The sequence below is a fragment of the Mytilus edulis genome, chromosome 8 (assembly GCF_963676685.1).
Source record: "Mytilus edulis chromosome 8, xbMytEdul2.2, whole genome shotgun sequence".
Lineage (NCBI taxonomy): Eukaryota > Metazoa > Mollusca > Bivalvia > Mytilida > Mytilidae > Mytilus > Mytilus edulis.
The window spans coordinates 19,442,223-19,457,202 of record NC_092351.1 but is presented as its reverse complement, the minus strand read 5'-3'; the positions used below and the strand labels follow the sequence as shown (position 1 = coordinate 19,457,202).

The following is a 14,980-nucleotide window of genomic DNA, read 5'->3' as shown; positions in this document are numbered from 1 at the left end:
TAAAATTAATTTAGGTAATATGAAATATGATTTTTTTTTTAATTTGTTGACATTATGTATCTGTTTTAGTGATGAAAATAATATTTTACAAAATAGATGCAGACAAACCAGATAGACTATCACTTACATGTATAAAGCTGTGAACAGAAAACAAGAGAAAATTCAATTTAAACATCTCAGATAACTATTAAGTTAAGATAAGATAGATATAATGTCCTGTTCTGACACATTGTAAATGGCTGTCAATTATTCTTTAAAATTTTGGGAAGTACTGCATATCTTTAGATTATAATCTAGATAATGCAGTTAAAGTTTTATTGCATAACCTTCTGTCAATGGTCAACTTTTATATTGTTTTGAAATATGACACTTTAAACAGTTGCATATTCTGTCTACATCTATGGCCACGAAATTCCACTAAAAATGTGAATAAAAGGTGAATGCATCTCCTGTGTGGATTAGAAAACACCATACTTTCCAATTAAACTGTCACTAATATAATACTATGTTAGTTGATAGATACCACATGTTGTAGAGTGTATTTTGTTTTCTTCATTTATATGTAAAAACAATGTGCATTATGGAAGTTAATACACAATATCAACCAACGAATGATTCTTTTTTTTTATTATGTGTGATTTTATTAAACAACTTTATTTCATTTTTTTTTAATACATGCTGAGAGTGACAGCTATTTCTGTGCAGATAGAGATAAGAATAGGTTTCTTTAAAATGGATTTCAAGGTCAATTATAATGACGGCGGAGCTTGATTTTTCAAAACTGTCCTGGGCTCGTTTAACAGGACGTTTGAGGAAGATTAGTAAACATCTTTGTTATATTATACGAAACCAAAAGGCTAATTAGGTTCTAATTTCTCAATAATATTAATGAATGATGTAGTATCTTTTATATGTTAGACTGATTTTGAACTATAAGTATAAGAAAATGATCAACATACTGACCTACAAGGAAGGAGGGGGGGGGGGGGGGGGGGCAATACCTTTTTGTGTTAACCTGTTTTTGCCTTTGTGTTTTAACTGTTATTTTAGACAAAATTAAACTGTTAACTGTTTTCAACCCACTGGCTGTTATCTGTTCTGTTAAAATTTGTAATGTTGTTAACTGTTTTTATGAAAATGGGATTCCTGTAATCTGTTCCTAGACACTTAAAGTGTTTTTGGACATAATTTGTCTCTGAGAACTGATCTTACATGTACCTGTTGTTTACAAGAATCTTAAGATTCACACTAATCACATTGAATTTGCAGTCCATTTTTTTCTTTACGGTGCTTCCTCAAAGGAGAAACATAAACAGCATATATGTAACTGCCTTTAAGTATAGTAAATCCTTCATAAAATTTAGAATGGAAACGGGTAATGTGTCAAAGAAACAACCCGACTAAAGAGTAGAAAACAGCCAAAGGCAAAACAAAAAAGTCTTTTACACAGCGAAAAAATCTTGCACCAGGAGGCGGGCTGAAGCTGACTCCAAAGGGAGCAATAATTTAACTTCAAAAAGGGGGGTGGGGGTAGAAGTTATATGGCCGTTTTCTGAACAAAAATGTGTACTAGTTTATATAAAATAAACGTGCCAATAAACTCCGAAACATGTAAATGAAAAAAAAAAAAAAAAAGAAAAAAAAGACTAGAGCAGAGGTTCCAGACTTGGTACAGGTGCAACACATGTGATAGTGTTAAGCATGTTTTGTGAGATCTCAACCCTCGCCCTATACCTCTAACCAATGTAGTTCATTTCTGTCTCCTATTTATAGTTTATCCCAAAGTTAACAGGAAGTTGTGAAAAATAAAGTACCATTTCAACTTGCAAAAAAAGTTTTGTTTTGAAATAGGTCAAAAAAGAAAGAAAAGAAAACAGATAATTTATAAAATCCTGTTTAAGAATAGGTTATTAACTTTTCAAAATTTCCTCTTTTGAAAAACCATACCATGCTTTATTCCATGGTATAATAATTTGTACCATGGTATAGTAATTTGTACCATACCATCATACCATACCATGGTACCATTCATGCATACCATGGTATGATGGTATTCGTACCATACCATCATACCATAACACATACCATACCATCGTACCATACCATGTTTTACAGTATGCCTTTTTCTTTCATGTGAAATCTGGACGTTATACCATAAGTTTAATATCCTCAATTCATTGATGGTCAAATTGTTTCTCAATGACTTATTTGGACAGGATTATATTTGATTTCCTAAACTGGACAGGTGAAAAAAATCCCATGTTTTTAAGTACTAGCCAAACATCCCTCCACTGGTATTGAATTTGTAAACTCGGAGGACAGGTGATCATTATATTGTCAACATAAACAGTGATACACAGAGATGAAATCTGGTCAGATCTAAATTATTAAGTGTTAACCCTGTCATTTTCCAGCCTCATTAAAATATCTTTAATTCTCAACTTTATTTTTTAATAACCTAATGTCAGAATAAGTTTTATGTACATTCCTCAAGCAGTTAATGCTGCAGAAAGATTTGGGGCAAAAGTGAAAATGAGAGCTGGGTCCATGGACTGGACTCAACTTCATTACAGGCATACAACTAACTGAGATCTCATTCATTTAGCAGTTTATCTTCAGCTGAATCTAAAGAGCAGTAACTTGTTTTACAAGATACCAAGATAAGACATGATAAAAAAATCTTTGCCTATTAGGCCCATTCACATTGGTGGCTATCTTGTTGATAAGCTCTTGACTGCTACTGACATTAGAAAATCTGACAGATCTGTAGGAACATAAATATTTTGTAAACAAGATTACAACAGAAATCCTGAATTTTATGAGTCTGAGGTGCTCTTAAACTAGAGTTTTATCTCTTGGAGCAAATAGTTTGTGAACTTTTGTTAACTCCAATCTTTAGTTTTAGCTAATAAATAATTGATTTAATGAATTGAAATTTCCCAAAACACATGCTAATATAAATTTTAGTTTTGATATTTTTTACAACACAGTTGTTATAAATATAAATCCCTCATGATTGAAAAGAAGATTTTAGAATGACTTGAGGGGTCGGACATCAAGACATGGAACAATCTTTGAAATGAAGAAGATATTGGGTATTTGACAGCTATCTTACAAAACAAAGCACTAAAATATATCTTAATGTCAACATGAAGTCTTTCAATAAAAGACAAATATGTCTGTGCATCTGTATATTTGTTTATGGTTTTATCCAAAAGATTAAAGAAAGGACTTAAATTAGCAGATACCATAGGTTCAACAACCCATATATAAGTATGCACTCTGAAATCATATTTATGGAATGTTTAGTCCAACCCTTGCACATGTCCTTTAGACATGCCCAGCATTCAAGACAAAGGTAGATCCAGCCATTTTGAAAACAGGGGGGGGGGGGGGGGGGGTTCCCAACCCAGGACAAAGGGGGGATTTCAACTATATGTCCTCATTCAAATGCATTGATCATACAGAAAAAAAAGGGGGGTTCCAACCACTGGAACCCTCCCCCTGGATCCACCACTGCAAGAACAGATTTTGAATCACTCTGTTATGCACAGATCTTGTAGAATGCAAATGAGTACACCAGTGTGTAGTAGCAAAAAAAACTTAAAGATGTCTCACCTTTGTAAATGACATTCTGACATAAGCCTTAAAATATGAAGATACTTTTGTGATTATTATAATTATCAATCCAGACATCAGGTCTAAAGATAAACTATTAGAGAGATAGTGTGTCCTAGAAGGTGTACTGGATTAGGTGGTTCACTTCAGTTGTATTGCTTCACACAAACCAACCATAACATTCTCAATGTCAAGACAGGCAGATTTGAAATGAAACATGCAATTAATAGTGCATTTGTTTCTATCTAAAAATGTTACTTGTTGTAATTAGCATAGTTTGGCTCTTGATGATTGAAAACATGTTTTTAATAGGTAAGCATGGTAAGAGAAGAAACATGATTTCCGTTTCTAATTCATTGTTTGATAGCAATACTGATAAAGATTCAAATTGGTAAATTTTTAATTAAATTTAATTCTCCTTCAAGATATGATAGGATTTTCCATGCGCACATTACTCCAGTAGTAACTTTAAAACCATTTATTGGACATGCTAGAAATTAAAGTTTTAGAAAAATGATTAAGAGCATGAAAACCAAAATGGCGTAAACAGAACAGGCCAACTGTTTTAGGGACTATTAGGACATAGTGAAAGAGACTACGTTTCAAAATTTGTCAGATTTTGTCTAACCACAGATATTAAAAGTCTGCAGTGGTAGATAATGCTAATGCTTAAAGTGTGCATGTTTTTACTACACCAGACATTTACCCTTGGATCTGGTCACCCATATAGATAGTCAATGATTGAAAGACTAATTTTTGGCACCACTTGAAAACAAAAACTCATAAAACTGAAGTACTCACACTTAAACAATCAAATTTTTTTTCTGTTTACATCTTGGAGGGGCTTTTGACTTTAAATTTTGACAGTTGGTTCTCCATTTTAGGAGTCTTCAATGTGGTAAAGTAATGAAGCAGGGAGATAAGTCAGTAGTTTATCAAGTTTAACAGTAATTAAGGGGCACCATCAATCATGTTCTAGGGAATGGTAAATTAGCACTGAAATCATCATTTGGAATGTCAGGGAATACGATTTTCACCTTAAAACTCATAAATCCTATCACTTATATTATTGATGATGTTGTTTTACCTGTTTTACCTCTGTCAGAAGGTTAAATACACACAAAAACTGCAGTTAATTTAAGGAAGATGAAAAATGTAATGTTTCAGTCTGCAGTATCTTTATCATTGGTCAATTTATTTATAGGAAATAACTTTCACTTTCAATAAATTAAAGTTTTCTTTTTCTCTTTTGTATGAAAGAACTTAATTAAACAATCTGTTTTTTTCCAACTGGTTTACTATAGATCTATTTTATTTTTTCACTGCTATATGTCACATGTCAGCAGATTGTTAAATTATGTTTAAATGCGCTTAAAAAAGCAAGAACGCTTCTAAAATATATGTGCATCTGGTGCAGAAAAATTTGCATCATTTAATTTAAATATAAAAAAGTCACAAGATAAATATACAAGAAGCAATCATAAGTTTCCTTATTAATCATGTTAATGTCAACTATAACTATTTTCAATAGTAAATTATAGATTTGAAAGAATAAAATCAGTTAATTGACTTTGCTGATTCAGTAATAGAGTCATATTTAAAATTATACAGGACTTAAAATTATAGTTTGTAAATTACAAACCAAAAAACATACTGACAAGAACCTTCCAGGCATGAAAGATGTCATCCAAGATTTTCATCACCAATTAAAGATCTGAATTTAAATTTAATCAAGCCCAAAGATGCAGATAAACTAACAAAAGCCAGATCATCCAAGCGTTTGAACACATTGATAATTGTTACAAGTTTATTTGGAAATATTTCAAGCTTGCCAGGTTCTGTGATGGTGTTTAGTTGTTCAAAAAGGATTTTGAATTCACACCTCGATCAAGTCGATCAAGTGTTCAATGACTTCAATTTTGAAATAAACACACAAGAAAACCATCTAATGTTAATTGAATTTTCTACTAAATTTTATCAAAACTTATAGAATGATTTCGATGATTGGCATTGGAAGCTGTTCAGTGAACATTTATAAAATTTAGGATGTAAGATTGTCAATATTTGTCAAAACCCAGTGGGTGGCAGATAAAATACGGGGAGAGGCTTTCAATATTGATGTAATCAGAGTTAGATATAGATAAAGTACTGACATACTGAGGCTATATTTCATGTTTAGTTATCAATAAAATGTGAATTTTAATGTTTTTGTCTACTTAAAAAATCATAAGTGTTAAACTTACACTTTGCTGCACAAGGAGCTTCTTTTGCATTGCTGAGTGCAGTAATGCATCTGATCTTGTAATATCTAATGAAAAAACACAGCATGTTTTATTATTGTTAATTGACACAAACATGAGAATTGTATAAACCTAATTCACTACACCTCAGTTCATCTTCACATTTGAAATGATCAATGTGAAAACATAATTACTTTTAAGCAGGTGTATTTAAAACATTAATGCTGAATCCTGTTTCCCTTTATCTTATAATTAAAAAAAATCAGTCAACATGGCATGTTAATTCAATATAGGTTGATTTTTCCGACCCAGTATGATGTTAATTATTTAGAAGTTGGTTTTAATATTATAGTTATTAGCAAACGTGTTGTTAGTAAGTGCTTCATGAATGAATTTCTCTGTGTTCTGAAAATAACAATAAAAAAGTGAAAAAAAGGTTAATTGGAGACATCAGATTCTTTGTATTGAGTTGCATAGCTTTTCATTAGAATGAAATTTGTAAAAATAAGTAAAATATGTGAATTACAGTAAATTTTATAGTTTTGCATAGAAATCTGTGGTGTTAATTTTGTTTAGATTGAAGTTGATATGTTTTAAAGAAATAAAGTAGGCAGATAATTGCTTTAAAAAAAGGAGAAGTTTGGATGGATTGGGAAATTCAAAGGGCCGGGTGTACTTCTTGTGGAAACTAGGATAACTTTTAGATTCTAATATCTACCAAAATACAGACTAACGAATGTTTGTCTGGTCTCACTAGGCTCTACTAGAAAAAAACTGGCAGAAATGTCCTTCCTTCCCACCAACTACTCTATACCTCCAACAGTTTGAAAAGGTTATAGAGACTCTTTGTACATGTTATAAACTACTAGTTGTTAGGTATTACACCATTTTAAGGTCTTAATAAACAAATATGTGAAACTTTTTTCAGTTGATTGATAACACTATATGGTTTATAGTTATGAATTGTTACAGGAAGTTAATTAAATATTTATAACATGTCTTCCCATTTAACATATTAATTAGCCAATTTTACAAAATTTCACTGTATATTGATCTGCCTAATGTTCAGTCCCAAGATTTACAGAATCAGTCCTTTCTTTGAATTTACAAATTTATAAAATTTTAATAGCTCATTTCTCACCAATCAATTATGGGATAAAGGTTGGTTTTATGGACACAAATTGGCTTAATTGATTCATCATAGGTGTCATACAAAGTCAGAAAATATTTTATAAAAATATTTAACAGAAAACCACACTTGTTATCTAAGGGTTGCCACCCCATAATTTACAAAATTGATAAATAAACTGAGAATAATGCAAACATTGTGAAGTTTTAATTTTAGAGCTAAGCCTATAATGTGTGGAACTTCAGCTACTTAATTCACCTTTTATAAAAAGTGTCAGCACTTTGACAAAGATTTAATATTTAATATGGCGATAATGATCGGAGATGATTTAGAAATGACAAACTTTAACCATGGAAATTGATTTTCTCTTTCACCATTACACCCATTGAAAAAAGTGCAGACAATAAGCCCCTCTAATACAAAACAGCAAGATAACTTATCTAAAATATAATGCTTTTATTTATGATAATAAAAAACCACTAACTTTTCATAACTTATTCAATAAAGTTTGTAAAGCCTGTTTTTCATAATGATAAAAAAGTCACTTAGGCGTTGTTATTGATAACTCATCCATGGGTACAATGGCTTTTCTACATTATAATGAAAAGTACCTGACTTTTTAATTAAAACCTTAACTGTTTATTATACATACATGGTACATAATTAGCTTCCTAATGTTTGAAGTTGTACTCAATCTGACCCTAGCGCTGTGCCCAGCTAGGGTCAGAGGTCCAACCCACTTGAAAAGAAATGACCAAAACAAACTTTGAAAGAAAAAAAGAAAAAAAGTTGTTAGTAATTATTTAGCAAAGATAAGAAGATTCTATGGTGTTAGTCCAATGAAGAGTGAAATTTAAAAAAATATTGCATTTTGATAAAATCTTTGCTAACTGACTTTAATTTGTGAGGAATATAGCATCGAACATAAATTTTATTCAAAATTTTAGTTTTTTAAATGGAAAGAGCCATTTTAATTTTTCAAAAGAAATAAAATGTCCTTGAACTCTAACCTATGAGTGTGTCCACCCACAGCTAGCCATATCTACATCCTATCATCTATATAACTCATTTTGGACCTTAGGTTAGGGAAATGTTGATAAGATCTTTATCACAATGTGCTAGTTACATAGTCTCTACTAATTTCCTGTAATTTTATAAGACCCAAGGGCAAGAGTTATGGACCTTGACAATATGTTGTCAATTTATGTATTTTTCTAAATTTTAAAAATATAATTCTACTGTTCTGACTAAAAGCCTGACAGATTGATTCCTACTGCAGGTACAGAGAATCAGGAAATTTTTATTTAATATAGAAGTAAAACTTCTTTGAATAAATCAAACCTATGGATGAAACATTTGCCACTTGACAATAAGAAAAAACTCCTCACTCATCTTAGGATGAAAGATTATACAATTCTCATGGTTTTAGTGAGCTTTAAAATCAACATAGCTACATCCTAACCAATCTTTTTCTATTTTTTAGGATAAGGATAAAAGACAAGGAGATGATAGTCACAGTATAGGATCAACCAGTGATAGTGGGCGTGGCAACAGTGATGATGAAACAAGTCGATCGCCACATTCTACAGGTAAGGAATCTAAAATTATGCAGTTTTAATGTTATTTACATTTTTGGAACAAAAAGTGTGAAAGACTAAATAATTTGGATTGATGTGTAATAACTAATATTTTTAAAACAACAAAATTTAGGAGTAGGGATAGAGGGAATATTTTGTTGGGTTTTTTTTTGCATTAGGGAAAGTAGCATTGTCATTAGGGATGCAAGACAGTATTTTGGGAGTTAAGTCATTTAGAATTGCTATTAGACATTTCTAAAAGTGTTTTAACCTAGTTTGTTAACACAAGGATAGATATTTGAATTTTATTATATAGCTCAGAGGTACAAAGTCAAGATAAGAACCAAGTTCATCCAACTGAAATTGATGGTTAAACATCTTTGTTTTTACATAATGTTTTCAATGCAAATAGACAAGATATAAAAATTATAAACATTAAAGTTTAGAGACCCAGGAATGACCAATACTTCCCAAATTAAAGTGTTAAGAAAACAGAATTATCAATTCAAACCTCAGTGGTGAAGAACCTTTATCATCTGATAGTAGGATGAAAATAAACACACCAAAGGTTTAGTATGCCTAGATTCCTCTTCATTAAAGATTCTTTGAAAATGATCTCCCAGATTTCTTGAATTATCTGTTCCATGTAGTTATTTCTATAATATAAATCAATTAAGTCAATAGAAATGAGATTCCTCTTTATAAACATTTCTGTAGCTTTTCTTCATATATCTCCATATCTCATTGTTGGACAGACCAAAATTGATTTTTCAGTACAAGTGATGTAGTGTCAATATGATATGACCTCCATCAAACTAAATAAATTAAGACTTTAAAAATTTCAAGGGGAACTTTCAAATTGTCTTCCACTGGTTAAAAAAAAGCAAAGATTTGAATATAATACATATCATTTTTTAAAGATCTTTGCTATAGTGAGAGTATGATTAAATTCATCAATTATTTTCCTAAATGATAGTATGCCTAGTACAGGTAAAAAAATGGCCCTCTCAAGTAAATTATCTAAGTAAATCAGTAGATAAAAAATTCTGACAGACAGGGGAAAAAACCTGCAGATGAAATGTAGTATGTTTTATCAGGGGGAAAAATAAACATGAGGAAATATTTTGACACCAGGAAATTATTCCAGCAATTCAATTAGAACATTTCTATTGATACTAAGTATCATGTCCATCTGTCCATAGTGTCCAAATTCTATAATTGGGAGCACCTGTTCTAAACAAGTGTAAATAATCAAAAATATTTGAGGTGGCGATTATTTATTGGCTTATAAATTTCTATAATTATATTGTTCATTTGATACTTTATTGAAAACTGTGATTTGTGTAAAATGCTTTTAAAATTGATTTGCAAAACCAATACCAATTGAGTAATTATTTATATGGTATTTTTTTTTTTTAAATTTTTAATCAAAATTATTGTGAAGATATTTTACAGAAATTACTTCAATAAACGTTTCTTTTTGAACTTTTTGAGTCCTTATGAGGCAGATGATAGTTATACTGTTTCAAATTAAACACTATTATATATATGCTTTGTTTTATCTTTTTAGGTAACAGAACCCAACATAAAGGAAAACAGGGAAAACATTCTGGAAACTCAGACTCGTTGTTCTCACCGAGAAAAATCTCACATTCCCAACCTCTGCTGTATAGTCCTTCTAAAATGAATGAACAGCATGGCTCTAGACAATTAAAGTATCATACAGACAATCCGAGAAATATTTTTCATTTCGACCAACAAGAAAATGGACCAGTGATTGACTGTGTAGTATGACCAATCAAATACCAGTCGTAACTTTACCGCCATAGTGTTGTCTGTGATAAAACTTTAAAATGTGTTCAAAAAACAATATTTGTGAAACTTTGAATGTTGTATTATTCGAGTGCTGTTTTGATTCTACAAAATATTGTCATTTCTTCAAAGCATTTTGATGTGGAATTGTGACGAAGCATACATTCTGCATCTGCTCTAGACGAGTAAAATCTGAAAACCCTAAAATCTTCCATTGTATGAAACTCTATATACAAGTATGAAACATTGAGTAAAGCAATCAAATTAAAAAAAAAAGTTATGTTCTCAAGTTGGAAGGTGGATAAAACTCATGGAATTGGTTGAAGAAAATCATAGTACCTCATATTGTATGGAAGACTTGATTTAAACCAACTGAAGGCAGGATTACATAACATTTTCATAGACATCTTTTGATCAGGTAAATAATAAATCTAGTTGATTTCATGCATAAAAAAGTTGTATTCATTTGTGCTGTATAAGAATGTAATATAAATCTTAAAAATACATGTTCTATATTATATAACAGGTTTATGCTTTTGAAATCAAGAATTTCAGCCAAGAAATCATTTATAATTGAAACAAAGCAACATATCACTTAATAATCAGATTATATCAGATGTAGCCATGTATACCCTTCCTATAATGTTAGAACATAAATACCATTCTATAAGGGACATTGTGTTGCATGCATATATCAAATTTAAATTGACAAGGGGAAATAACTACAAATTTTGGTATGTTCTCAAATGACTGTACACCTGAGTGATGCTTGTTTCTCTCTAAATCTGCCTCCGCAAACTCAAAATTGTAGGGACAAAGATCATAAATATTTTTTTATGTATAAAGCTTCTATTATAACTTCAGTTTCATTTGTATACAGATTATGCAATCATCACTATAAACTTCCAACTCGACTGGAAAGAAATTGAAAGACCAAAAAATATGTAAATGTTCAGTTTTCTCCTAAAAATCTTAACATCTTGTACATTTTCTTTTTCAGAAATGGAACATGTGTTCTTTGTGTTATGACCTGTATGAGGAGCTGAACACATATTACAGTGTAGTGGGACTGCCCCAAATAGATGTTTTATACACAGAACAAAAAAATAATGGAGAACTGTCTTGAATGTGGTTTAAATGATGTTTGAATGATGAGAATTTACAAGACACTTGTTTAACATTATGTTAGAGATGTATTTATTTATTTGAAAGTAGAAGATACTTTGAAATTTTGTCTCTAAAAAATTTCATTAGAGGTATCAAATTTTTCTATGTGTATGTTGGAATGAAGTTATGGCTCATTGACACTCTTGTTCTTTCCTAACAGTGCTTTAGGTCTTTGATTCCAATAATGAGAATTCTAGCATAATAAAACATGCACATGAAAATTAGATGGCAATGTGTTCTTTAAAATGTAAACTTGCTCAAATCTGCATGGTATTAATAGGGTAATTTAAACCAATAGACTTATCAAATTAAATATATTGGGTTAAAATTAAATATAAATTCCTCTTGAAAATATTTGTTTCTCTCAATAATAAATAGTTTTTGTAATGTTTTGTTCAAGATTTTATCATGCATCTGTATTAATAGAGAAGTTGTGCAATAATGAAAGTCATATTAAAGATTAAAACCAGATAAGTACGACATTTATTTTAATTTAAAATGGTTTTGAATAAAACTGGCATGATGTAAAATTAGAATAGACATGGCAACCAACCAACAAAAGAATAATGAAAAATTGTAAAAATCTCTAATGATGATCTTGATCAATTGTGTTTTGCAAATTTTAACTTCAAGTTAACAACTTAATTAAAGAGAAATATTACGATTTGTCAAATGAGTTTTTGGAAATATTTTGCTACTTTGTCAATATGATTGAATTCATTATGGTATCTTAATAAAACAGAACTTATTTTTACTTTGAAGATTGAACTAAGACACTGCATGCATGGGTTTGAGAAATTCATATTTTTTCATTTATTTTAGAAGAGAATAATCCCTTTCGAGTATTAAAAGTTAATTCTATAAATCTCTTGTTTATATAAACTAGTTATATCTAGAAAATAGGCAGCTAATTGAATAAAAATCTCTGTTTCTCAGTAGGCTATAACAGATTTATAATATTTTCTTTCATCTAGGGTTTAGAAATGAGATGTTGGAAGAAACGTTAGGGGTTTATATACTTGCATAATGTTTATAAAAAAGTTTGTATCAACTTTGAGGTTAACTTTTCTAAATATTTTGACAGAACTTTCTCAGCATACAGCTATTAAATTTCAATCAGAAAGTTGGCGAGTCAAAACTATTTGTTATTTTGTAACAGTGTTAGATAACAAACTGGTTTTTAGGTATATAGGAGTTTTCCTGACTTTATTTTGCAATCAAATTGCCGTTAGATGTAAAAGTACATCTATGGAGTTGAATGTTAGTTGATATTTTTGTACTTTGTAAATTTTAAGAATTGTTTTGTATTTTGACACAAATTATGCATATGTCCAGTTATGTTTGTATATTTTTTAATGAAAAGGAATCAAAATGCATAATAACAGAAATAAAAAAGATTTGAAACTGAAATGATTTTTTTGACTTATGTTTTTAAGTTTAATGGTCATATCTTAAAAATTGCCATTGGCATCTCTTGATAATGTGTCCCTCCTTTCTATCCCTTGGCAATATCAAACCAAAGACTTTGAAATTGATATTTGCTACAACTCTGCTAAGCAAGCAGACTTAAAAGGAGTAAGAGCAGAAACTGGTTAGTTTTGAGTCCAAATAATGTATCTTGGTTGCATATGTCTTTTGTGGACTGTTATCTTGTGAAGTAGCTAGTTTGAAATCTTGATTGAGCATGTGTGTCAAGTACAAAACAGAGTTAAAATTCATATTCCATTATCATGTTCTTGTCCTGAATATATATAAAAAGAAAATGTGGTATGATTGCCAATGAGACAACTCGTCACTAGAGACCCAATGGCAGAAATTGATAACTGTAGGCCACTGTATGGCCTTTCAAAATGAGCAAAGCCCATACCACATAGTCAGGTATAATTGACCTTGAAATATGCATATTTGTTGATGACTTTTAAACAGACATCCATCCATTCATCAATCATATCTTAAATACTTTCATTGTTTCCCAGAAGTATATGTTCCATGATACTTTGAAAGATGATTGAACAAATTAATATGTTAAGGTTAAGATTTAGTTCTTGAAAACCTAGTCCTTAAGAATAATTGACTTTATTTGTATATCATTAGATTATATCCCCTACACAATTGAAGAACTAGTTTTGTCTTTGTCTGCATAACACCTACATGACTTTATCATTTCATTGAAACTTCTGTGATAAGCATGCAAAATGCACAGTAGTAGTGAAACATGGAGATTTGGTTTAACTTATGGGAATATAATTTCATTTCTGCAGTTTCAATTGTTGTATTGGTATATATAATCATGGTTTTTGTCTGTAGACATTGACATCCCAAAGTATGTGTCTTGCACGATGCCCCACACATGACTGAATAAAATTGTCTAGGAACACACGATAAATACTTTACACTAAGTTATGACAGTGTTACATTGCCACGGCGTGCAAGGTCAGTAGTTTACATTAATTGTTGAAAGTGTTGCATAGTGTAGGAAAACAAATAAAATAGTTTACACTAAGTTATGACAGAGTAACATTGTCACGGCATGCATGGACAATAGTTTCCACTAAGTTAAGGACTAAGATAAGGAACGCACGGAAAAAAGTATGATATTGCAACATTTTGTAACAGATAACAAACAGTTAACACTTTAAATGTTATGTGGCTAAATATGTATTACAAATATATCGTTCCCAACACTAACACGACCTCCAGAATAACACCTTCCACCAAGACATTGCAAGATAGCCTAAAGTTTAGAACAGAAACACTAGTTTTTTCTTTAACAGTATATGTAATAAAAAGCATATGTCAAGTTGTCAAGTATAATGTTAATATTATTAGATTCATAAGTCATTGAACAATAAAGAAAATATTACTGTGTATTACAAGATTAGAGAACACATTGAAATCTATAGATGTATTGATATACAAAAATATTTGCATGTAAACATGTTGCATTTTCGCAATATTACGGGTCATGTTAGCCTCCCACGAACACAAGTGGATAAAAGTCTCCTTATTTTGTGATGATAACGAAGCCAACACCATATTTATATCAACCCTGCCATTGGGACTTTGAACACACAAAAAATATGAAAATCATGATGATACATTAATTCCAAAAGACAATCGTTACATGTACAAATAAGTAGATGTGGTAACGGCTTCAACTCTCCACAAGACCAAATGACAAAGAAATTAACAGCTATTATTCCTCAACAATGAGTAAAACCCATACCACATATAGTCAGTTATGATCTTGCATCAACATTTGAATTTCTATGTTAGGGAGCTACCATTTGATTTTTATGGCGGGGTTAGGATGAAATTTGAAAAAAATAGACAGGACAGGAGTTTTGAGTAAAAAAAAAATGGAGGATGAGACACTTGCAAAAAAAAAAGTCAGGACGACAATTTAGGTAAAAAAAAGTCAGGATAAACTAAAAAAA

At 30.5% G+C, this 14,980-nt stretch overlaps 1 protein-coding gene across 6 annotated transcripts in view; it reads left to right on the top strand.

Moving 5' to 3' along the window:
* The window catches only part of LOC139485014 (protocadherin-9-like), a 44,351-nt gene extending 31,398 nt beyond the window's left edge, over positions 1 to 12,953 (top strand). For all 6 annotated transcript variants that reach the window (XM_071269110.1, XM_071269112.1, XM_071269111.1 and 3 more), the window contains 3 exons: positions 8,471 to 8,576; positions 10,135 to 10,794; positions 11,377 to 12,953. In XM_071269110.1, the coding sequence (XP_071125211.1) occupies positions 8,471 to 8,576; positions 10,135 to 10,358 (330 nt within the window). In that variant the 3' untranslated portion in view covers positions 10,359 to 10,794; positions 11,377 to 12,953. The remainder of the gene's footprint in view (positions 1 to 8,470; positions 8,577 to 10,134; positions 10,795 to 11,376) is intronic.
* Positions 12,954 to 14,980: the final 2,027 nt, after the last annotated feature.